General features: G+C 44.8%; 1 protein-coding gene across 2 annotated transcripts in view; it reads left to right on the top strand.

The window, feature by feature from the left end:
- The first annotated feature begins 5,966 nt into the window (after nt 1-5,966).
- The window catches only part of STAC3 (SH3 and cysteine rich domain 3), a 121,947-nt gene continuing 102,200 nt past the window's right edge, over nt 5,967-25,713 (top strand). Inside the window, exons 1-2 of one of the 2 annotated variants that reach the window (XM_085654628.1) lie at nt 5,967-6,195; nt 25,581-25,647. In XM_085654628.1, the coding sequence (XP_085510754.1) occupies nt 25,582-25,647 (66 nt within the window). In that variant the 5' untranslated portion in view covers nt 5,967-6,195; nt 25,581. The remainder of the gene's footprint in view (nt 6,196-25,580; nt 25,648-25,713) is intronic. The other variant, XM_085654630.1, reaches the window with a different exon arrangement.

A 25,713-nucleotide genomic window follows, 5' to 3' on the forward strand; every position in this document is an offset into this window, starting at 1 on the left:
TCTAGGAGTGTGGTTGGACGAAAAATTAGATATGAAGACACAGGCCAATAAGGTTGCTGGGTGCTGTTTCGGGATTATGAAAACAGCCAGGAAGATTCTCCCTCTTCTCCCATTCCACGCAAAAAAACTGCTCCTTCAAGCATTGGTTCTATCACGTCTGGACTACGCTAATGCCTTATATTTAGGAGCTCCCCTATCCACAATAAGCATTCTGCAGAAGGTCCAGAACTGCGCAGCAAGAATTCTCCTACAAATCCCGCGGAGAGAATCAGCTAAAGGAGCAATCAGACAATTGCACTGGCTTCCGGTCGCAGAAAGAATCCAATTTAAGGCCCTATGCATCACGCATAGGATCCTGAACAAGAATGGCCCTCCAATCCTTCAAAAGTTAGTTTCCCCGTACCATCCTAACAGACACCTTCGCTCTGGTAGTAAACACCTGGCCATGGTTCCGAGAATTCTCAGGTCCAGATGCGGAGGTCGTTCTTTCTCTTATGTCGCATCGAAGACTTGGAATATCCTCCCACACTCCATTCGAATGGAGGAAAAATATCTACCCTTTCGTAGACTCTTGAAGACGCATCTTTTCCCCATCGCATAAGCAGTCAGCATCTCTGTTACCTGGTTCTCAGCGCTGGGAGGCCTTAGGGTAGCCATGCGCTCTACAAATGCCTCTTTCATTTCATTTCATAATGCTTATGGCGCGAGAGGTAGAGGTGGTCAGCAAGCTCCTAGAGGTAGAGGTAGAGGGCGTGGGAATGTTCCCCAGAACGCGCGTCCTCTTCCGCCTCAAAATACGATGAACAGTTTTGATCAGCAGGCCAATGTACCTGGTAGAACAACTCAGTACTATAATAATGACTATTATGCAGAGGATGGAAATGCAAAAGGTGATGATTACTAGGATAGCCGTAGACAAAGAGAGGGAGTTGTTTCAGTACCAGTGGATCAGAGTGGACCGTATGTTAAGGTGACTACAGCGGGTGTGTCAGAGCCCTTTTTGTTGGATACTGGTGCTGCAAAAAGTTCAATTATGCACTCAAAACTCCCTGGCGCACCTTTGTCTGGCGAAATGAATATTTCGGTAGGTTTTTCTGGCGCCCCGGTTAGGAACCCGATCTCTAGTCCTATGACCCTTTCTGTTGGACCATGTGAGCTGAACGCACCCCTTATCCTAACGACAGGATGTGGTGAAAACCTGTTAGGATTGGATTTGTTAAAGAGATTGCATGCGACATTATATTGTTCCCCCTCGGGAGTACAACTTACACTGGGAAAGGAAGTGATTTCTCCCATGTATTTGTCGAAGAATAAACTGCCAGCTGAATTGTCGTCTCTTCCGGATGACATTTGGGCTACTGGCCCTAACGATGTGGGTCTCTTGGAAATACCGCCATATGTGGTCACTTTGAAAGCCAACGTTAAATTGCCACGCATTCCTCAGTACAGGATATCTAATGAAGGTGAGAAAGCGTTATTAGCGATCATCTATGATTTGATTGAAAAGGATGTAATTGAAGAGACAAGAGGCAACGTTTGCAATAGTCCGGTTTTGCCGGTTTTAAAACGTACTGACCCTTCTCAGCCACCTGTTTACAGGTTTGTGATCGATCTTAGAGAGGTAAATAAGATAGTTGTGCCACAGTTTCCAGTTGTCCCTGATATAACTGCCTTGTTAACTATGATCCCAGCCTCCGCTGCTTGGTTCTCAGTGATTGATTTAAAGAATGCTTTCTTTAGCTTTGCGATTGCAGAGGAAAGCAGGGATGTTTTTGGCTTTAGTTTAGGAGGTCGCAGCTTCCGCTTTAAACGCGCTCCACAGGGCTACTGTGAAAGTCCATCAATATACAGTCAGGCTTTAAAAGCGCAGCTTGATGCACTTGTTCTACCTAGTGGTGCTACCCTTATTCAGTATGTTGACGATTTACTAATCGCCGCGGATACTGAGGAGATTTGTAAAGAAGCTACATTGTCATTGTTGCGTCATTTGTCTGCTTTTCATCACAAAGTGTCTCTCTCAAAACTGCAATATTGTCGACAAGAAGTGACCTACTTAGGTCATCTCTTATCGAAGGAGGGAAGGAAACTGACCCCAGAGAGAATTCAGGCCATTGCACAATTGAGCGTGCCAAGAACACAGAGAGAAGTGCGTGCTTTCTTAGGTATTACTTCATACTGTAGGCAGTGGATCCCGAGTTTTTCTTTATTGGCAAAACCTTTGATAGCTTTAACATGCAAAGATACACCGAATCCCGTCCCATGGTCTGAAGAGTGTCAGAAAAGTTTTTCGGAATTGCGTAAGGCATTATGTTCAGCTCCTGTGTTGGGTACCCCCGACTACAGTAAACCTTTTACATTGTATGTTCACGAGAAAGAAGGTTGTGCGTTGTCAGTGTTGACACAGTCTTTTGGAGACAGACAGCGTCCATGCGCATATTTTTCGTCGACTTTGGATCCAGTAGCTAAGGCATTGCCAAGTTGCTTGGGAGCCACAGCGGCAGCAGTTGTGTCTATTCGACAGTCTGCTGGGTTAGTAATGAATAACACATTGATTGTAATGGTTCCACATGCAGTGGACACATTGTTAAATAGGACCAAGACACAGCACTTAACTAGTGCTCGATTGTCAGGTTACGAGTTGACACTGCTAGCGAGTCATGTGCACATAAAGAGGTGCAACACGTTGAATCCAGCTACATTATTACCGATTTCAACAGACACAGATGAGATTGAACAACATGATTGTCTGTTCAGAACCAGAAGAAGCAACAAAAGGGAGAGTGGATCTTAAAGATACTCCCCTAGTTGAGTGTGATGGTACATTATGGGTGGATGGTTCGTGTTTCAAGCTTCCGAATGGTGATACGACTGCTGCATATGCTGTCACGACTTTGCACACGATCGTTGAAACTGCACGTATACCACATAATTCAGCCCAAGCAGCAGAATTAATTGCACTCACAAGAGCATGCGTGTTGTCGAAAGGAATGAAAGTGAATATATATACTGACAGTCAGTATGCTTTTGGCGTGACCCATAGTTTTGGGCGCCTGTGGAAAGAACGTGGGTTCCTGACTTCGCATGGAACTAAGATTCAGAATGGTCAGTTGGTGAATGATCCCCTAGAATCACTGACCCTACCACTACAAGTTGCGATTGTGAAATGCAGTGCACACAAGAAGGTTATTGATGATGTTGGTCGTGGTAATGCATTTGCTGACGAAATCGCGAAAGAAACAGCAAAAGATGTGATAAATCGAATGTATGTTGCAGGCCCTGCAAGATGGGTAGGTGAAGCTTCTACACCTTCTACAGTTGTTTCATAACAGCTGTGGCATCACCCTCCATTTCGGATATTTGCCCCTCCGCACCATTCAACCTGAGATTGTGGCGATCTAGCCACTCGCCCATGTGGTCCAGTCTGCTTGTGCTGTTGAACCCAGCAGGCAATTCTTCTATTATAGCTGCACTGCCATCAAGGGGTGCCACTTCAGTGTCCCCAGGGGGGCCTCCTCTGTGTCCGAAAACGAGGGTTGGTGACTAGCACATCGGGCTGCTCACAAAAGATTTTTTCTGCTTTGGGTAGCCTTGCCCCATGTTGAGAGCAGGAGAGGTCACATGGCCCAGGGAGACTCAGCCCGATGCCGGGAGCAGCACTCACTGGATTGAAGGAGGATTATACCCCTATGATGTCCACAGATGTATAGCCCTCAGTCCTCGTGAGAGGAGCAAGGTACGTGCCAAGCGGTCTGTGTAATAGGAAGCCGGGACTCTGCCGCACCCGTGCAGCACCACCCTTGGTGGCCCTAGGGTATAGCAAGGAGGAAAGGAGGGTGATGCAGCAGGGGCCCCCCCAAACTCGTAGTTTTTCTCCTGTCCTCGACTGCACTGCCAGACAATGGCAGGAGGGAGGGGCACATGTCAGACCCCCACTATATCCTCCTGCACTGGACCCCAGGCTGCCGTAGAGAGTCTCACAGGGAACTCATCTTCATTTGGGCAGGGGTCGTGCCATGGCATCCAACCTCTACCCTTTGGGAGCCCTACCAGTAGCCAGCACGCTCAGGCACTAGAGCAGTGCACCCATGACCATTGGTTAAGGAAGTCTAGATTCAGGACCAGCATATAGCTCAGCGGGCCACTTAGTGGTGTGGGCCCGGCCACACCCAGCACTGTTACCTGCTTCGGTGCACCAGAGTTTGCCCCTTGGCGATCCAGCCCCTCATCCGGAGGTAATCAGGCCGACCAAGTGCCCAAGTCACTGCCATCTCTCTGACACTGCAGTGGTATGAAGATGGAGCTGGATAGCATGGTAAAACTGACTGTCTGGCTTTCGGCGCCGGAGTTTCACTGCGCGTGGCTATCTGGGACGCCAGCTTGGCCACCCCAAGCTATCTTTTTTCCAAGTAAAAAAATCTTGACATGCATGCCGCAGTCCAAAACCCAGTCCTGTTTCCTGTAGATGGGTGCAGAGCAAGCAAGTCAGAAAGTCAGAGACAGACTACCCAGTATAGAATTGTCATTTTTCACTACAGGTCAGTGCAGCAGAAAAAGTCAACAGTTTCCTTGAATTTCACCAATTAGGCCAGTGCTAAGCTTAATAGGTAAAAAGAATAAGTTCAGGTTTCCCAAGTTTTTCTCCTTACTGTTTCCTCAGCTCTTTTCATCACTGATTCTTTTTCACTCTCCTGTCTTTCTCTTCCTTCTCCCTTTTCTGCCTTTCTCTCTCATGCTCTGGCTCAAAAACTTAATACGAAAAATAAAAAAAAGTCCTGGATTGAATCCTTCATCATTATTTTTACCACCTCAGTTCAGACCCAGCTATATGCAAATCAGTCTTGACCCTGTGCCTCAAGGGAACAGTCCAGCTCAAACTGCCAAGCCAGGTCTTCACTGAACCAGAAACAAGTATCTTGAGAATAGTTTCTGGGTAACACCCTTCATCAGCCAGAATAGCTTGAATCCAGTGGCAAAGTGAGCAAGGGACCCACATCTGAGCATACCCTGCCAACTTAGGGCAAACAAAGCAAACATAAGATGATGGACGGAGTGCTGCAACTTTTCAGACACTCCCCGCCCCCCCAGTCACAGACCTGGGTTGAATCCATCATCATTCTTTAGCTCACTTCAGACCCAGCTATATGCAAATCAGTCTTGACCCTGTGCCTCATGGGAACAGTCCAGCCCAACTGCCAAACCATGTCTTCACTGAACCGGAAACAAGCATCCCGGGACCGGTTTCTTGGTTACATGTGTTTTTTTCTGGCCTTTTGTATTGAACATTGATTGCCGCAAAAACCATTTCAAAATGTGGCAAGTAGGGACATTGGTTGCCCACCTGGCCAATCTCACCTTATGTTTTTTATTTAAACTCCACAAAGCTAGAACTGAGGCTAGAAAACGCGCCAGCATTTTTAGATGTAGTGGACAACTCCTTTCACGATTACACGTTAAAGTTGTCAGGTAGATTTAATACCGGTATACCAGAGACCGTCGTCAAAAGCAAATAAAACGCATTACTCCTCAGTTCCGGACGCCTGTCCTGTGCAGTGGATGTCAATCAAGCCTTTCGATATGTGAAGCAAGGGTCCGATGGGTGCTGAAGGACTGAGTACCAGTGACTGAGATGAGTATCTATCACTCTTCACACTATTGTATTGGAGTCTTTAACTGACAAATGGAAGGTGAGGCCTGGCCACGGATATAAATGCACAAGGGTGCTGAGACAGCCTTTCTTCATAGACAGCTGTCAGCGGCCTTTAACTTGCTTAAACCCAGGTATTGGTCACTAGTGTATTTTGATGTGTGGGGCTGTCCACGATGGCGTGGACCCGTGGTGCTTGTGACTGTGTGTCAGTTATTTTTGATTGTCTCACTGGCAGGACCCGTCGCTGTTCGTCTATAGTGTCCGGTTTCCCTCCGTCAGCCACGCTCGCTCAGCTGTCGCGCCCCCTCCAGCGCCTGTCACTTCAGCTCTGAACCGGACAAGGCGCGTTGGACCGTCGGACCTCGTCGCGTGGGCAGCTGGGGATAAGACGCAATCAAACTTTGCCGAAAGAAACACCTTGCCTTCCATTTGATTTTTGTTTCCAGGGGGGTGGAGGCCCAAGGTGAGCGTGGCAGAAGTCGTTCGGTCGTATACCCCCTTACAGACCACCTTCCTTGGAAGTGTCGGCTCAAAACACTGTTCGCAGGGTAAGATCTCTTACTTTCCTTTTTGTTTTACTTGGAAATTTGTCTCCTCAAAGTTGGGCGGTTTTGAATTTCATGTTTCGATAGTTCTTTTCAATCCAACAGATTAAAACAAAACATTTTCAGAGTCTGTTATACTGTGGAAAATGTGTCTTTGTGACATAGCGAACAAGTCTTAGAATGGGCGGTTTCTACCGACCTTTGAAATGCTCCTCTCCGACCCTCAGATGTCTCAAAACCGCCCTGTCGCTGCTAGTCCCGAACTGCTTTTCGAGCTCGTAGGCAAGGGCGCTGTCTGCTGAGGGGTTAGTGTTACACTGTGAACGAGAATAGCCCCAGCAGTGGCGAAGAGAGAGAGCTCGGCTGTCCTCTCATTAAACCCCAGCACCTCAATGCTCTGCAGTGTAAAAGGGTTCCCGTTAATAGCCACAGTTTAGGCCATGGGCTGCCAGCCTCTGCTGGAGGCCTAAGGCCTTGGTTCTTTCCTCGGGCTCTCTCGTGACGCACCTGAATTGGTGTCACGTGGCAAGTTCCAGAGACACGGACCATTTGGTCATGGGGTTCCTACACTTTATATTACTCGCCTATTTACAGCTCTGTGATTCAGTCCTAAATGTTGGGTGAGTGGCGTGGACCTTGTGGGCAAGGTGAAGACCCTACTCTGCCTTAGTGTTCCTCAGCGGTGGTGCCTAGAGTTCTGAAACTGCCACCCCCGAGCCCATGTTCAATTCGAGGTGGTGTCGGTCTGTTGATCATCATCAGGGCCTGCAGTAGCACGTGCTTTGTACGGAAAGTCAAGAGCCATGCCTTGGATGTGTCTGTACACATGGAATCAACCAGTGCAACTCTACAAGGGTGGACGTATATACTCTGGGGCAAATTTACAAGCCCCGTTCGCCACTTTTGCGTCACTTTTCCCATGTTAAAAGTGACGCAAAAGTGGCACACGGGGCAAGTAAATCTGCCCCTCTGTTGTCAAGACAGAGGTCAAGGGTCATCATTGTGTTGGTGCACCGTGATATACACCTTTCTTGTTCCATTAGTGTGCATTAAGGATACCTCCTTGTAGAGTATTTGTGGCTGTTACTGGTTTCCATGCTATTCTGGTGCTAAAGTGCCTTTTATTGCGATACAGGTGTTTTAGTTATTCCCTTCTGCTACTTGTGTCATTGGGATGGATCCCCTTTTATGCCTTTTTTTTATTTTGGCACTCGTATCTTGTTATTCCATTAATAATTTTCCCATTATTTTGGGAATGTTGCCCATGTTACTCAAGCTCGAGTACCTTCATAACTTTTAGACATCTGTTATTGCAGCAATTTTGTCTTTCTTTATTCCAGTAATGGCAATCTTCGACTTTTGATATTATTACCTCTGTTTGGATAACAGCACTGCAGTTGTTCCACTAACTGTGCCCCTATTACTCCAGTGAAGGTGCCACTGTTATTTTATTATGTCATTTTATTAATTGGGCCCTGCTATTTAGGTAACCATGCTCCTGTCATTTTAGTTGATTCACCTCTTATTCAAACAATGATTCCCCTTTTATTTTAGTTATGCCCCCCTCGTATTCCAATATAATTGCCCCTCCTGTTTCTGTATTGATCTTTCTAGTAATGTAGTAATATAATTGTAACCATATTCAAGGGTTCCTCACTGTTCCATCCTGGTACTATCTACTGTCAGCAAAAAGTGAAGACGTCCTTTGGTGTTGTACTACTTCTTGCTTTCTCACTCTGGCAATCCTAATACTCTCACACTCACACTTACAAAGGAAGGAGACTGGTCATTGACCCAAAACTTGAACAACAAATGTGTAAAAAATATATATTTTCCCGGTTTTTTTTTTAGTATATTAAAAACATTTCATAATAAATCATGAATTAAAAAACATTAACAAAACATATTTTGTATATATTCTAAAAATGATATTTCAAATTGGCATTCTATACACAGATGAAAGGACCTCCAAGACATACAATACTATCAGAAAGGGCACAAAAGAGAGTGCAAAACAAGACAGTACACTTTGTCATAGACAATACATATCCGTGTTAGAAGAGATGTTTAGCTGGAACTCGATAGATTGTATCTCCTTTTCTAGCTGTGGTTCCAGCTACTACACAGAATATGAAAACACAGCGTTGACGCGTTTCAATGGTAGCCAGTTCATTTAAACCATCTTTTTCAAGACCACAACATGTGCCTCTCCCAGCCTTCTATGGTGCCCACGATTTGGTCCTAAACCTGTGTTATAAAACATATAGATAAATATCCATATCATCACTACTAAATATATACTACTACCTTAATAGCTTACATAGAGCATTCTATGATCTTTCCTATGTGCAGACACATCAAATTATGTATATCAGACTGTATATGCTTCTTAACCTTATGACCTAATCAAAAACATACGACCCAAGACCCCTTACCAACAACAAACCTGCATCCATCACACCCATTCTCATCTTCCATATCACATCATCCCATTGTTATTTTTAATGGACACTAACATCCTATTCTCTGATGTTTTTCGGATGGATGTTTGACCATAGACACCTCATCCGTATACTTAAATGAGTGGAAACCTCATCTTATTTGGTGATTGTTTTAATAAAACTAGGAGCCCCAGTCACACACGATATCCTTCATTAGTTTCTTCAGCGATCTCATTCTAGTATCTCGTGTCTTCAAATTTTGGTGTCTCTTGGCATCTCGTTCTGGTATCTCCTGCCTTCTCGTTGTAGTAACTCCTGCCTTATCGTTCCGGTATCTCCTGCCTTCTCATTTTGGTAGCTCCTGCTTTCTCCTTCTGGTAACTCCTGCCTTCTCATTCTGGTGTCACCTGGCATTTTGTTCTGCTATCTCCTGTCTTTTCATTCTGGTATATCTGGATTTTTCATTCAGGTTAATTTTGCTATCCATCTCTTCTTGTATTCTTCTCTTCTGATATCAATCCAAACTGTTACCCCCAAAGGGTATTGTGGTGCTAGCGGACACTGGCGGTGACTTGCTTATGCCTACTACCCTTCCCGAGGTAGAGGCCATCAACCAGGACTCTTCAGCCATCTCTGTCCTAGGCTTTTCTTTCAATCGAACTCCTGGTATAATCCATCTCCTTGCAGTCAGCATCGAGGCCTTGGCGCCAGGTGTTTCTTTACCTTCCTCTTTTTCTTTTCCCTTGAGTGTTCCAGGTCAGGACTTGCTTGGTGGCCTTAATGCAGGCTTGCAGAGGGTGTGACCTATCCAGCCCCAGCGCCCTTTCCATGAATGTCTGCTGCTGTAGGCCATTGTTGCTAAAGGTTTGGCCAGCAGATATTTAGGATTTCCTCAGGCGGTGTTAATGAAGTTCTGGACTTTATTGGTGGTTGTCACTGTTGTCCTCAAGTTTCTGCTCCATACAGAAGGACCAATTTTATGTTGTTGTTAAAAAGCCTGATCTAGGTTTGGAGAGTTAGGTCCTTGGAGCTCCAGATCTTCTTTAGCGGAATGAAGGCGGCCCTTGCTTTGCCGATGCTTGCCTTGATGTCGGCATCTGTGCTGCCCTGCTTGTCTCTGACACTGCCCAGGTAGGTAAGGGCCTCAACATCTTCGAGTGCATTGGCTGCAGTTGTTCTGGCTGTGTTAGCAGTCAGGATCTTGGTTTTTCTACTGTGGATGTTGAGGCCAAGTTGTGCTGATGTGGCTGCCACTTGGCAGGGCTTCTCTTGCATCTGCAGATGGGTATGAGAGAGTAGGGCCAGTTCATCTGCAAAGTCCAGGTCGTCGAGCCTGAAGAATGGATAAGCAGTGAGGTGAACATCACTAAGAGCAAGGTGTTAGAAATCACGAGGTGGTTGAATAGGAGGCTGAGAGAAACAGGAAGTATGATCTAGTATTTGGCTGTCAGGTGGGAGAATGCCCTCCCCTTCAGACTGCCCTTTTTTACCTTAGGAATGAGAAGAAAATTCAAATATGCTGAACGAAGGTGGCAAACTGTGAGGCAGGGGTGAAGCATAGGCGTAAATACAGAGGTCCAGTTTTGTAAAAGGTTCTGATAGATGCAGATCGCTTGAAAGAAAATATATTTTTCAGTGCGGAGCCATTGAAGGCTGGGAAGAAGCTGAACAGCAGAAGAATGTCCATGGTTGGAGAGAAGATGTGTGGCAGCATTTTGAACCACCTGAAGCTGGCGATAAGAGCCTTGGATAATACTAGATACAGAGAGTTGCCATTATCCAGTCAACAAATAATGATGGACTGTACCACCATTTTCCTACAGTGTTGAGGGGAAGAGAGGCAAATCATGCTGACAAGGCAAATATAATAGAAATAAATAAAGCCTGTATGTGTAAAAATAGTGGCATCAAACTGAACTCCATTCTGGCATTTCCTGCCATCTCATTCTGCTACTACTTCTTTATTCTGGTATCACAGGGCAGGCCGTTCTATTGTCCATCTATCTCATTATGGTATGTCCTGTTTTATAATGGTATGACCTGCCATCTTGTTCTGTTAATTCCGGCAGCTTCATCTTGCTATGCATAAAATATTTCTGGTATCTTCCGCCTTCTCAATCTAATTTTCCTGGCACCTTATTTAGGTATCTTCGGTAATTTCCTCGCGTGCTGGTTTGGATTGTACTAATATCTCCTTTCATTGCAATTTAGTATCTCCCCCCAGTTCTTCTTGCATTACATTGTAACCTTCTGGTTTCTTCTGTATATCTCATTCCGGTATATCCTGCCATTGCTTTCTGCTATTGTGATCTCATTCTGGTATCACATGGCACCCCATTCTGGTATCTCCTGCCATTCCCTTCTGGCATCTGCTGCCCTCCTATTCTGACCGATCCTACCTCCTCATTCTGGTATTTCTTCCATATCATTCTGGTATCTCCTGCCACCTCATTATGGTGTTTTTTGCCATTTTTCTTAGCTTGCATTCTACAGTTCTTGTATCTTCTTCTGTTTTTTCTGTTCTCTTCTTCTGTCTCTTTCTGGCATCTCCTGCCATCTCATTATCAGGGCTGGACTGGTAACCCAAGCACAAGACACACAATTGATGGACGGAATGCAGAACAAATCAAAACATGTACCCCCAGTCAAGAGATCTGGGTTAAATCCATCATTGTTTTGTTCATCATGCCACCCCAGTTTAGACCTTGCCTTATGCAAATCAGTCTTGACCCTGTGCCTCATGGGAACAGTCCAGCCCGAACTGCCAAGCCAGGTCCTCCCTGGACTGTAAACAAGCATCCTAGGACCGGTTTTGGGGTTACACCCCTCATCAGCCAGGTAACCCAAAGCAGCCCTGGCAAACTTTGTTAGACCGGCACCCATACGGTGCATAGGGAGTGCAGCGAGGGAGCCTGGCCTTTACAGGGCGGGGGCTTGGTGGGGTTTCTTCCCCCAAAAACATTTGTGAAACAATGGTGCATTCTACAACACATTTTATATTCAACTGTATTTGTTTTTAAAGTATAGTAAATGATGTCTTTACTGTGCACCATGATATAACAATCTTTGTTGGGGCTCGCCAATTATTCCCTCACTATAACCCTCCAAAGTGCCTCTCATCTCTCCATAGCCCCTCTCTCACATGTATTTTATCATACCAGTGTAGGATGTTGTAGCACTTACATCACACACATATAGTCACAATGAATTATATGTGTTTAAATCAGTGTATAGAAAATGTTTCATAAGGCAAAGTCATCCATACTGGTAGGCAGTGTTTAAGAGTGCTTGGTCTGGAGATGCACACACTCAGGATTCAGAGCATATCACAATGGTTAGGGTTGACTTTAATAATAAGAATTTATTTCTACCCAAACAAACCTTTTTTTAGCAACATCAGGATAATGAAAGACTGGGAAAAAGATTACTTTCCAACCTATACCATGAAGTTTGCAGGCATCTCTTTGATGGCAGTTCGTAGCTCATTGTGCCAGGTTACGATTGTAACTTATGAACCGCACAGTAACAAAATAATCTCTGTGACAAAAGCAGAACCCACTGAGCTATCCACGTAAAATGCTGTTGTTTTGATATGCATTGTACACATTCTTTGCAGCCTTTCTTTGCAGCAGGCATATTAACCCTCGGCGCTACCTCAGTAGAGACAAAACTGCCACTAGACAAAACTGCCATCTCTTTACAGAAAGTACATTAATCACCAGAGTTATCTTGACACTTGTACTGTTGCCCCAAAACTGCTGGATATACAAGAACTTTGCAGTGCTTTTAAAACTTCTGCACTGCTACAAAACCAGCCCCCACTAACAAAACCAGCTCCCACTAACAAAACCGCCCCCACCCTTCCAGCCTCCCAGGGAAGCGCCCGATGCCCGGTACGGCCAGTCCGGGCTTGCTCATTATGGTATCTCCTACCATCTCATTCTGCTTCTGTGAACTCATTCTGGTATCACCCGACACCCCATTCAGGCACATCCTGCCATCTCATTATGGTATCTCTTGCAACCCTAGGGTGTTATAGCCTGCAATCTCAGTCTGATACCTCGTGCACTCTCTTCTTACATTGTATTTGACAATTCCAGTATGCCTGCCATCTCATTGTGGTATTTCCTGCTGTCTCATTCTACTTCATCTGCTCTTGCATTCTAGTATTTCCTCCCACCACATTCCGGTATCTCTTGCCGTCTCGTTCTGGGATCTGCTCCCATCTCATTCTGTCTCCTCCAGTATATCCCCAAGTCATGGTCCATACACATGGCCCACAGTCACCCAGTGGACTGGTGAAACACACACAGGATTGTCCTTGAACACTTTATCTGTTCTTGTCCCAAGGCCTTACAAATGCATGTCCATTACAAGCCTAGCTGAAATGGAGTAAAGTGAAGATTTTCAGAACTTGCCTGTGTTGGGCGAATGAACATGGCGGCAAGGTATTTCTGCTGTATGCTCTGCATTGGATGGGGTTTGGCCTGATTGCACTTACGCCATGGGTTCCCTGTAGTAACAAGTGAGACATGAGAAGGAAGGCGGGAGAGGGACATCCCCTAGTGATGTTGTGATGGAGGTGCAGCCACTCTGGGTTTGAGGACACATTTAAGTGCTGGTGAGTTTGGCCATTCGTTGGTAGGGCACCGCAGGATAGAGTTTGTGGAGCGAAACACTTCATTGCAGATATAAAGAATTTGTGAATAGTTCAGTGGTGAGGGAGTTTGGTAAATGGATGATTGTTTCAAAGTGGCTGAATTTGAGAACCTAGCGTCTGCTAAAGGGATAGACTTCTGTTATAAACCGTGCACCAGGGGTCACTAAAGGGGACTGTTAAGAAGTCTAGGATCACTGCAGGCAGTGCTTAATTTGAGCGGTGGTTTCCGGTGCTTGACACCGGCACTTAATTGTCAGCACCGGTGCTTGTGGCAACCTGCCACAAGGTTGCACTGTCTGGCTAATTTAAAGATGACCACAACAACAGTTAATTATTAATTCAATATACACTTAAATTAATATTAGCTGCAGCCCAAGCAATTCTTCTAGCTTTGAGGGCCTGAAAAACCCCGAATGTTCACGCTTATGGGAGTGTGATGGTTGATAGTTGTGTTGTTACTATCATTGGCATCATGGCAAGGGCAACGGGTGGTGCAAGTTACAGTGGCCTCCTGACGGAGCCCTGGTGCTTATGTGTTTTACAAATTAACCCCAGACTGAGGGAAATAAAGATTGATAGGGAGACACAAAAAAATATGACAAAGGGAGAAAGTGGGAATGAAAAGAACCTTGAAGAGTGAGATAAAGAGGCAGGGAGTGTCTGGTGGTGGATTAAAGAGGCATAAGGTGTAATCAAGACTACGTAGTCTTGGTATCTGGCACTCCGATAATCGTAGTGCTGGCTACAGACTTCTCAGCAAAACTTTGACCCTGGCACTTATTCTTCTACAAATAAAGTGCTGCCCAAACCCTCCACAGGTTGTTCCTCTTGCATTCAGGAAATAGGGCTCGAAGTATGGTTTACGGTCTTCATTTTCAGGTTTATTTTAGCCAGTGTGCATCAGCACCCCCTTCACATGTACAGTGACAAATGATCACACGATTCAAGGACGCCATTTTCAGAAATAAACCTTTAGGTATTATGGTGTTTATCTTGGAGGCATTTCTCTCTCTCTGTCATTGGTAGTATTTTTAATACATATTTTTGCTCTGTAAAAGATGCATGTGGTCACGGATGGCTAGAGCACAGGCTCTGCGGTGTATTTGTAGTATTGCAGAATAGATCTGGCCGAGATATACATACCTGTCATGTCCAGTTGTGTTCATTAGATAGCTATTAGTCCAGTAGTAATACCCACTCAGATTTTACTTGTGCTAAAAATCAGGATCGTTAGTTAATTATTGTGCCAGTAATAAGTGCCCCACCGGACAATCCTTTTGTTGGCAGTTGTGACTGCTTCGGGTGGCTCTTGCGCCCCATTAGATAGTGTAGAGTAATTTTGCCTCCACCTCAACTATTGTGCGGCCAGCATGTCTTAAATAGATAGTTTACTGTGCCAGTAGCATCTTCCTGTCAGATACAGATAGCGAGATCCTTTCCTAATTTATGCATAGTGCATACATTCTAAATTGTACTATATACAATATATTCCAATAACATGTAGAAGTGAAGGCGTGTTCTTGGTATTACAATATCAAAGCCTTATTTTTCCTTCTGGGGATCAGGAAATCCATTTCAGTTTTTAGTTTCAGATGAAAGTATGTTCTTGCAGCAGTGGTGGATATCACGAGGTCTTCCTTCTAAATAATAATACGCTAGATGTTGGCACACCCAACATGGCAGCCGATTGGAGACCCCTACTTGTCATGGTCCTATAGAACACATTTTTGGCATTGACACTTTTGCACTGGGAATGCGATCTTATTTTTGACTATGATTGGCATGTAGTTGCGATATCTCCAAATTGCAGAGAACGTACCCATTGGGGCGCCCCAGACTTGCTTTGGTGTTCTGTTATTTCTGTAGGTGGTTTACCTACTTTTGAAATGTCAACATACAGAGGGCGCTATTCCGAACTGATGGACACACATTTGCTCCATGTGATCTACAATATTTCATGGATACACATTTGCAACTTTCTGGCACTCAACAAAACATGTCCTAGTTTCTCCAGGAAAGCTGTGGTAGTCGCAGCATTTAATGGACAACGTTTGTGGATTAATGGCCTTTCTGTTGGTAGAACTGTACATGATGTACAGTTCTGTCTGCTGAACTGCCACCACCGTTTTGTAATAATACATTTTGATTCCCTTATTTCTCTGGTTGATAAGATCATTCCTGTGGGGAAACCAATTCCCAAGTTTGAGGATATTCTGTTCCCCTTCCAACTCTGGATTTGGGTTTACTTCTGCGTTGAGTGGAGTAAGTTCCATGGTGGGTAGCAGACGAAAAGGAGAATGTTAACATACACAACCCAGGCAGTGGTTCATTTGTGCTGGTGGTTGCAAGTGGGGAGCACTGACATTCATTTTTAGGGACCATAACTTAATTGGTATCATCAGTTTTTGACCCATAGTAAGAGAAAGAAAGGAAGAAAAGAGCGGAAGGAGAAAGATTAGAAAACAGTGATGAATGGAAAAGGCAGGGACGAAAAACAACATACGAGAGTGAAATAAAGTAAGACACATGAGTTGGAATTAAAACTAGGTCGCTTTGGTTTTCAGCAAACAATGCCGTGAAAGGTCCACTCCCCTAACCCTTCCAAGGAATTTACTCCCCCCATATTACTACACATTCATGGAATAAAATTGCATATTTAAAAGGGTTTTAATATAACAAGGTTATTTTTTGTGAATTCCTCGAAGCTGGAATCAGAGTAATTTAACATATAATCAAACCTATTGAAATGTAAATGGATTTGGCAATCTGGTTCACAGGGTCTAACTTAACAGTTATTATGGTTATGGCTATGATTGCCTACTTGTCGATCCGTTCGGGGGGCAAAAAGCATGGGGCAAGCAAGGCTACTGGTTCTCAGCTAGGGAGGTTGTGGTCATTAGCCTCTGATGTCCAAGGGCACGTCTTACTATGACTCTGCAAGCTAGCCAAGTACAACCCCTGCAGCACTTAACAGTCAGTGCTAGTGACGGTGAGAAGTCACAGGCTCCCTAGGGAGGTAGTGTAGGGTGCTTCAAACTCAGAAGTCAACAATCACCCATCAGCTTAATTACTGAATGTTCAACTGAGTACTTTACTTAGATAAAAGAAAAGTACTTTAATCTACACACTTAAAACATAATGCTTGACAGCAATAAAAAATGCACAAATGTTGTCTGGGTGCTAAGCAGTGGCGTAGCGGGGGGGGGGGGGGTGGCGGACCTCCCTGGGCAAGACAAGTTTTTGATGTGGCGGTCTCCCCCCACCCCCTCGCGCTCGTACCAGCGGCCGTTTGGGCGGTGGCAACCGCGCGGGAATGGTAGCAGCACCCCCCCCCACGGCCGTTGCAGGGATCCGTTAGCACCCCCCCAAAGGTCGGGGCCGCACCGGGCGGCCAATGGTCTAGCTACGCCACTGATGCTAAGGCAGCTGCACCTTGGTGGCTGGCACACCTCACCGCTCTTTCATGCAAGTTACTTCCTTTAGGTGAATCCAAGTATGTCTCCGCACCCCAGGGTTAAGTATGTAAATGTAAAGATATTTATATAGCGCAAATCACCAACCGGTCTCTAAGCGCTTGCTTAGGGAACCCGTCCTGGTATTCCCCTGTGAGATAACCCAGCAGGGCATCCACAAGGTGAAAGCCAGGCATCCCGCCACGAGGGGCCATTGTGGAGATTAAGCAAGCTATTGCCCAGAGTCGCAGAGTGTGAACCCATGAATCGAGTATGCACTGGAGCGAGAATTATCGAGTCCATGGACAATTTATGGACTCAAGACCCAGCCGAGCCAGGAATTGAACCCTGGTCCCGGGCTGACCTCTGCTTCCAGGTCTGCCTACTCTAACCAGTGAGCCACACTTCTCCACCTGAGTATATCTCAGGCAAGTCTCAAGCGTTAGGTGCAATTTGCGCTGATGTACCATCTCACTGGTCAATGCCTCTGGTAAGTCTCAAATGTACTGTCTCATCCAGTTCAGGCCTTAGAGCCTGAGGCCAGACCCAGCAGCAGAGGACTGCACCTGCTTCTGGTAGAGACTAGCCGGCTGCAGGGTTAATCCACTGTCCAGACAGCTTCCAACATCCACTGTGGCAGGTGTAGTTCCAGCAAGCAAATGACTCTTTTATCTCATCGGTGAGTTGCAGTCGGTGGGCCACCAAAGTCAATGGTCACAGCTGAATTAGAGCAGCGCCATAGGAGTCACAAGTGCAGTGGCACAGCAACTTAGGCCCAGTTATTTGAAAGGCTGTGGCATTATAGAACCCTGAAACAAAGACATAAACAAATAATACCAACTCTCTGTCAGCACATAAGATTAATAGAATTTATTACATGACAAGATACAATACAATAGTACGTGCAGGACGGGAAGCGACAGCGAAGTGGCTGAATGTCCAACAAGGAGGAGTCTTCCAAAGCTTTTGTATTGGTGAAAACCACAAGATAGTCACTATTAATGCAAATATGTTCAGTAAAGGTACAGGATTATGACACATCTTAAGAAATTAGGCAAAGGGGACAGCTCCTGCCCATCAGTAGCCTCACCAAGTTACACACACAAGTATAGAATTCTAGGCCAATCAGAAGAGGCCAACACTGTGTGATACCTGCATTGTCTGAGGTGCTGTGACTTGTTGCTACCCACGTGAACTCTGTTTGTAACATTTTGGGACTGCCCAAGCTAATGCAATGTACCAGTAACGGTAATTTCTACAGAAGTGATTTGCAACATCTGTTCTAGTGAAGTGCACATAGACTGTGCCCCTTCCACATATGGTGTGTCCGAGCGCCTATGGCTAAGGTAGCATCATATATGGTCTGAATGTGGTTACAAAAGCAGCTTTACTTTCAGCAGCTTCAGAAACATTTAATTAATTCATTTGTGTCAACGTTCTACAGGCCTTTAAAGTAGATATTTGGTATCAAATTATAAAGGCATCTTCCACAGCATTGTCCACCTGGTCCAATTTTAGAAACGGTGGTACACTCTGCTGTGGGCACAATAACATCTTGACGGAGGTGCACTTGTCCTAGCATAACTTTGTAACGGTGGTGAACTCCACACCAAGACAAGCTTCTGGTTAGCAGCATATTCCAACTAGGGCACAGTTGTCTTGGGGCGATGGTGATGGCTGTTTTCATGATTAACCAGGAATCGTCCTTGGAGTGAGTCTGCAACTCACATACGTAGCGGGATACAGATTGCTCTCCACAATCTTCTTTTGGCTGGAGGACCCAACCATTTCTGGGGATCAAGCTTCTCTGTTGTTTCAGATTAGTCGCATCCCTGCAGGGTTGACTGGCTCCTGTCCTCTCTCCGCAGCAGGTTGACTTCAGGGTGCTTCAGGTCGCAAGATTCAGCTTCTTCTAGCTAGGCCATAGTCTAGGTGATTTCCCCTCACTTCTAAGCAACTAGCTGTCAGGTAGACACCTGCTCTGGTTGCACAGTCAGTGCTTAATTTGAGCCGGTGCTCAGCACCGGCACTTAATTGGTTTCCGGTGCTCTGCAAGGCACCTAATTGTCAAAACCATACATAGAACAGTCTACCACAAGGTGGCGCTGCTCATCCAATTCAGAGATGAGCAGAACAACGGTTGTTTGGTAATACAAAACACATTAAAATAGTGCAAATACCTGCCTCCCAAGCCATTCCTTTATGTTTGGGGACCTGGAATAATCTGAACTGTTGAATTTACATCCAAGCAAGATGGTTAGTAGTTTTGGCAGCGATGACGAGGGCGATGGGTGGTGCAAGCTGCAGTGGCCTCTTGGTCAGAGCTCTGGCACTTAATATTTTACAAATTAAGCACTGTGCACAGTAGTTCTTTGAGTACTCTGCCAAACACGTCCTTCCTTGGTTGCATAAACATTGAACTGGAACAACAAGTGGGCCCCACTTTTTGACAGTCAAAGTAAAGAAAGGATGTCTATTCAGTGCACTTTCGGAAAAGGTTTGGGTGTTTTTTGTCCTCTGCCCTACCAGGTTGATCTCCAGACATAGCTTTTGTGTAAAGTAATGCTCCTCACAATAGTTTAGTCTCCAGTCTGAAATCCCTATAAGGCAGGCACAAAGAGGCATGAACTTTCTGCACCTTGCATGTCAGCAGCCACACGGACTGTGATTAGGGAAAAAGACAAAAGGATGGCTGCTTCTACCAGAAATGTTTCACCCTTAACAAAGACTGGTCCCACCCTCTCCCACCATCTACCAAAAGGCAGTAATCAGGAATATTTATTAACAGCCCCTCTCAGCTAAAGGATCTAATAGAATTTCTGAAGGATCCCCGTCTCTATCCCCACTTCAGTTTCTGTGTCTCTCCCATCCAGCTTCAGGAATGTCAGCAATATACGTCCACTGTCTGGGAAAACCACTGCATCTCCATTTTGTCACAGTGAAGAGGACAGGGGGTTTGCAAAGTGGAACCTACTGGCCTCCATTACTCTGGGACACTCATGCACACAATGCATGACAACACACGAGCCACGCACACACATTACATACAATGGGGATGTTAGCACTGTGATCTGAGTTAGAGTGTAGAAGCGACATTTTATGCAAGCAGGACAGTAGACCTCCTCCTATGCAAGGCTGGCCTGGGAACCCAAAGCAGCCCTGGCAAATTTTATTAGACCACCCCCTATACAGCAGTTTGCATGCAGCTCTTTGATGGCAGTTCATAGCTCATTGTGCCAGAGTACGATTGTAATTTATGGACTGCACAGTAACAAAATAATCTTTGTGACAAAAGCAGTAACCCACAGAGCTATCCTCATAAAGTACTGTTGTTTTGATATGCATGCTACACGTTCTTTGCAGCAGGCATATTAACCCTCTGTGCTACCTCAGTTGAGCCAAAACTCCCACTAGACAAAACTGCCATCTCATTCCAGAAGGTACATTAATCACCAGAGTTATTTTGACACTTTTACTGTTGCCCCAAAACTGCTGGATATACAAGATCTTTGTAGTGTTTTCAAAACTGTTGCTCTGCTACAAAACCGGCCCCCACTAACAAAACCGGCCCCCACCCTTCCAGCCTCTCTAGGAAATGCCTGATGCCTGGTCCGGCCTTGCTCCTGTGATACAGATAAAAAGGATTGCCACAGCTACTGAGTCACAAAACACAGGACTCTTCCTCCAATACTGTACGTGCCAAACCCATGACGGGTGTGGTAGTCCACTGTAATTGAATAGCCTCCTGGTCACATGACTTTTCCAGGACCAGGCCAAGGCCTTCGCACCCACGCTAAATTAGCATGAGGATGGGGGCAAAAACAACAAGCATTTGCAATGCAATAAGTCTCGCATTTATGCGAGTTTGAGCTATTGACAATGCCTTTTATTTATGTTTTAAAAACGAAAGCAAAAATAAAAGGCATTGTCACTTGCAATGTCAATAGCTCAAACTCGCGTAAATGCGAGACCTATTGCGTTGCAAATGCTTGTTTTTTTTGTTGCTGGATCCACGAGAACTGAGTAACATAAAATATTGAAATACTCGTGTAAAATACGCTCTTGCCTATTTGAAGGAAACTGATATATAATATATAACAAGTATTGGCATAGCCAATCGGTTTTGGCAATGGGAGTGCCAAAGTACAGAGACGGCTAAAGGTGCATTGCGGCAGAGAATCAACCGAAGAAAAAGTGTCTAAAACGCCAGAAATGCGAGACTTATTGCATTGCAAATGCTTGTTTTTTTGTTGCTGGATCCACGAGAAATCGGCATTGCAAATGAGAATGAGTAACATGAAACATTGAAATACTCGTGTAAAATATGCTCTTGTCTATTTGAAGGAAACGGATATATAATATATAACAAGTATTGACATAGCCAAACGGTTTTGGCAATGGTAGTGCCAAAGTACAGAGACGGCTAAAGGAGTGTTGCGGCAGAGAATCAACCGAAGAAAAAGTGTTTAAAATGCCAGAATATGGTGCGGAATATTCTCATGAACTGTAATGTGAAACCGGTGAAGTGGGAATACGTTCAGAAGGGACAAAGTTCTCTGTCACACACATCAGTGTCTCAAAGGCTCGCTCAAATATGGCATACAGCAGTAACAGGATATGCGTAGGATGCGAATAGCAAATTCCATGATGAAAATATTGATGGGTAACCGTTCTAACGGGACGGTCTGTTAATCATTGAAAAATACAACTTCTTATTAGGGTGTTTTCGTGGACTATAAAACATGGGAATTTCTTCTCTAGAAATAGAGGATACCATACCCTTAGTTCCCCCATTCCAAGATGGCTACTTGGTTCGTCTTTTGTAGCCGCTTTATTCTTTGAAACCTGCAAAGGTACTAATCTATGACAAAGAAACCGACTACTTTGGGCGGGTAATAAAGTGCACATACATACGATGTTAACCTGTGTCTGATCATAGCAAAAGCCATACATCGGGTTATTTAGAGTAAAGTACAGAGGGATATTTCAACGCCCAGCCTCAGGCTTATCTGATTGTGTTTCTGTGCCCGTTTCGCTTTAGCTATGGCTCGGAAGAAGCGCTTGTGGCTGATTGCCGAGATGGCTCACAAGATTTGCAAGTATCGGGCTCTTGAAAATCGCCCGCATTATTCGCATCGCTTTGCCTTGGATTAGCAAACCATGACACAACCCTTCACTGGAAAGCAGCTGTCTGTCCTGGCTTGGCAGGACGTTTGCAACAAGAGCCGCCTGTTCTCCCTTCTCTGTGGATTGCGGCACTTCGGCATCGGGTGGATGGTGACCCAAAAGTCACGGCTGGCAGCAGCCCTCCAGAGGTGCGATGCTGGGTCAATGGAGGAGGGGGGAGGGACAGCAGCCAACCCCACTCCATGGTGCCAAACAGATCAGCGGGGCCCGAGGAGGGGGCGCTGGAGGCTGCAGGATGGACAGACCAGCTCTAGTATGCCTGTGGGTATCTGCGACGGTTTCCTCATCCCTCACACAGTATAATAACAAGCAGCAGCTTAAATCGTCTGAGAGGACACGCATGTGCACGTCGCCAGGCTGTCCGGGTGCATGCATAGCTCGTGTCCCCATTACAAGCAGCAGCTGAAATCGTCTAAGAGGAATTGCACATGCACTTTGCAAGGCTGTCCGGGCGCGTGCACAGCTCCTGTCCCCCTTCCGAATACAAAACCAACGACAATAGATCTCTCCAAGGCATGCAGCACATGCGCTGCGTCGCTAGGAGAGACCTAAACTCCAAGATACCAGCTACTCGTAATTGAACACCTAAGGCATAAGAACACAACTGTACACCATGCTGAGGACAGTCCCGTCCTAGCACTAGTATTATTCAAACTTATGAGTCAAAAGCACCCGAAGGGTCAGATGTAACAGGTGATTCAATTTGTAGCTTCAAAAACTTTCTTTTCCAGAGAAAGGTTAGAACCCAAGTGCATACCTACGTTCCTTCCTTTGGAAGTAATGAGACTCACTATCCAACCAATCCAATATAATCCTGCCACAGTGTTTTGGTATCTTTTTTGTTCCTGTCTCGTTGCAGATCTTTGTTTTCTTTTTCCATTAAATAAGAATCTATTCTGATTTATCAATTTTGTAGTGGTGTGATTAGGCATTCCCCGACTCGCACTGTCATCTCCCATGCGTTTGAAGTCTAGCTGTACATTGCTGGCGCACAACTTTACTGCCCATCAACAAATTAGTCTGTGTCTTTGTCTATATTCAGCTTACTGAATTTACTAGTGCACTTTTATGCAAAATCTCCGTTTGTGTGTTGAGTTTTAAAAATTAGTGGCAAAGACCATTGTGAAGCGAATCAGAGAGATGGGGAGAAACAGCGGATTTGTGAATTACTTATTTAGGAATAGATGTCAAAGCTGAACGAATTGATGCTACAAAAGAATAGTGTAGAAAGATTAACCTGGGGTCATGAACAGAGCCCTGTGGGGCATCATGGTGACAAAAGCTGGCAGCATCATGAGAACTATTCCAGGAGACGGTGAAATGGCTCTCCAGGACATGAGCGATAAGCCCTTCTCATATCATGCCAGAAACTATTCAAGTAGAAAGAGGAGCAGGGAGAGGTACACCATAATGTTTGTGATCCTGCTCTCAGAGAAGGAAGCTGTAAACAGCAAACAGCTAGGGTGGAGTGGCTGGAAAGTAAGCCAGAGAGAATACATTGTAATGATGGAGGAAAGATGTGAATTTAGTGCATGTTCCAGTATTTTGCATGGATGTGTAAGCCCTGAGCTAGGTTGGATATTCACAGGGTCAAGTTAATGATTTTCCTTAGTAACTAGAGAAGTCGCTCAGATTATAATAAGGTGGAAAAAGGCAAGAGGAAAGTGACAATTTAAGGCAATTTGTGTGTGGAATCATGTCCCTGTCAGATAGTTTTGTCAGAAATCGCAGACTATTCTTGACCCATTAACCATCTTACCTGATACTTATTCTGTCACTTATGTCTCATCAAACCGATCTTTTGCCAATGGTCATGTCCACATCAGACAGCTCTTGTACCACTAATAGTACCCCTCACATGGGTATGGTTTTAGTAATCCTGCACTGATACGAGTTGTCAATATTGTTTTTATTTGTTTGTTTCATGCATTCTCATTGCACTTGACTCTAAAGTCACAAAGGGAAGCAAATGATAGGACAGCAGCGCAAAATCACATGGTTGTTGTCTTTTTTTAGGTGTACTTATGGTGAAAAGTAACTCCACAGCCTGCTTCTTCGCCTCTCCCTTCTTTTTAACCCAAGACAAATCCCAACCAAAGGTTTAGAAACCTGGGTGAAATTAGGAAAGAACCCACGTGTAGTATTAAAAAAACAGTGATACGTTTTCTTTAGAATGCTAATAATAATAAAAAAAATAATAATAATCTACTTACAGTGCATGTGGTATTGTACTTCCATTGTCCAAAATGGCGAAAAAAAGTGCAATGGGCACAAAATGGCAGATCTTGGAACTAGGAAAAAGGGTCCTGATAGGAAAAGGACTTCCTAGTGGAGGCCACTTGATGCATCATCCAGAGGTGCCTATCATGAGATGCCCCTGTCTCCTGGAGGATTGGCGGCTCTATCGCCTCAAAGGCTTCACAGTGTGCAAATGCAAACCTCCTTTCAGAACCTATGTTACAGCTATCGATTAATGCAGCTTGCCGTTTTAAGGGTAAAGAACCAAATCCACGCACAGACGTTATTTGTAAAGAGGAGACTCACGATCCAGTATGTTCTCTGCTTCCATTTTTTCACTAAATATCCCTGCCACAACTGTTCACTCTGGCCCTTAATTCTCAATTCTCACCAGCAACCTGACATATACATAGTTACCCGTGCCTAAGGACGGCTTTAGCCTAAAAGTGTACTTCCCAAGTAGAGTTAGAGAAGTATAAGTGCATTAAACGTATAAATCTACACCGTTTCTTGCTACTTTAGGATGTACAATTCCCTTAAAAACACGTCCCCGAGTTCCTGACCATGGCCACCTATATAAGCATACAGCGACCTGCCCTGCAAGTTTGCACTTGTCAACCAAATTTACTCACCTCATTGGGACTAGTTTTTGTGCTTAACAGAGTCATGTGGCTACAAATACCCATGCTTGGAAGATATGTATGGTCACTTATGGTCCAAGCAGCCCAAAACAAGCTTAGCTGTGCGTGCACGGAAGCCCCCAAGAGCTAAGTGTAAAAGAAATGTATGTCTTTTATGGATAGTTATCTACAACAAAAAATATGCATTTATTATGCCAATAAAATAGCCTTTTCACACAGTTTTTATGCTAATAATGATACTGCCACAATCTGGCAGCAATTATGCTAGAAGATATCTCCCATTTCCGTAGGTATTGTGCCAATAATCGTGTCCTCCTCAGCTATTTGGCTGTAGATATGCCCAGTCAAACAGTTATTGTGCAGCTATCATCATTAAGTGCAGGCAGACTTCTGAAATCAGGACTATTTTTGTATTTTGTTTAATTGTAATCATTCATTTAACTTATTTTCCAACTTTTCTTGGCTCCATTTGGTGATTCCTCTTATATCCTTTCTTTACAAGCATCACACAAGTTGCTGTCTAAGGCACCAGCGCCTGCAAAGATTGGGCTTATGTTAACTTTTATTGTTGCCCACCGTCGTTCATTCTGCGGCTGGAACTATGTTGAGTCTCTAAGGTAACTTAGATTTGCAAATTCTCAATCTGTACACCACAGTTCATCCAATTGTTAGGCGAAGATGCTGCCAGTGCATTTTGCCCAGCCCTTTAAGCTGTCAAACTGAGTGTTTGCTCAGGCTACTGGTTGACCTGCATCTTTCGTCGTTTCAGCATGACCGAGAACGAGGTATTGGAGCCACCTGCGTCTCCAGGGTCCGGGGAGAGCAACGATAATGCTGTAAGTTATGTGTTGGATGTCTTCTTTGGTACCATGCTTGTCATGGTCTGCCCTCTATTGTCAACC

The sequence above is a fragment of the Triturus cristatus genome, chromosome 4_1 (genome assembly GCF_964204655.1).
Source record: "Triturus cristatus chromosome 4_1, aTriCri1.1, whole genome shotgun sequence".
Lineage (NCBI taxonomy): Eukaryota > Metazoa > Chordata > Amphibia > Caudata > Salamandridae > Triturus > Triturus cristatus.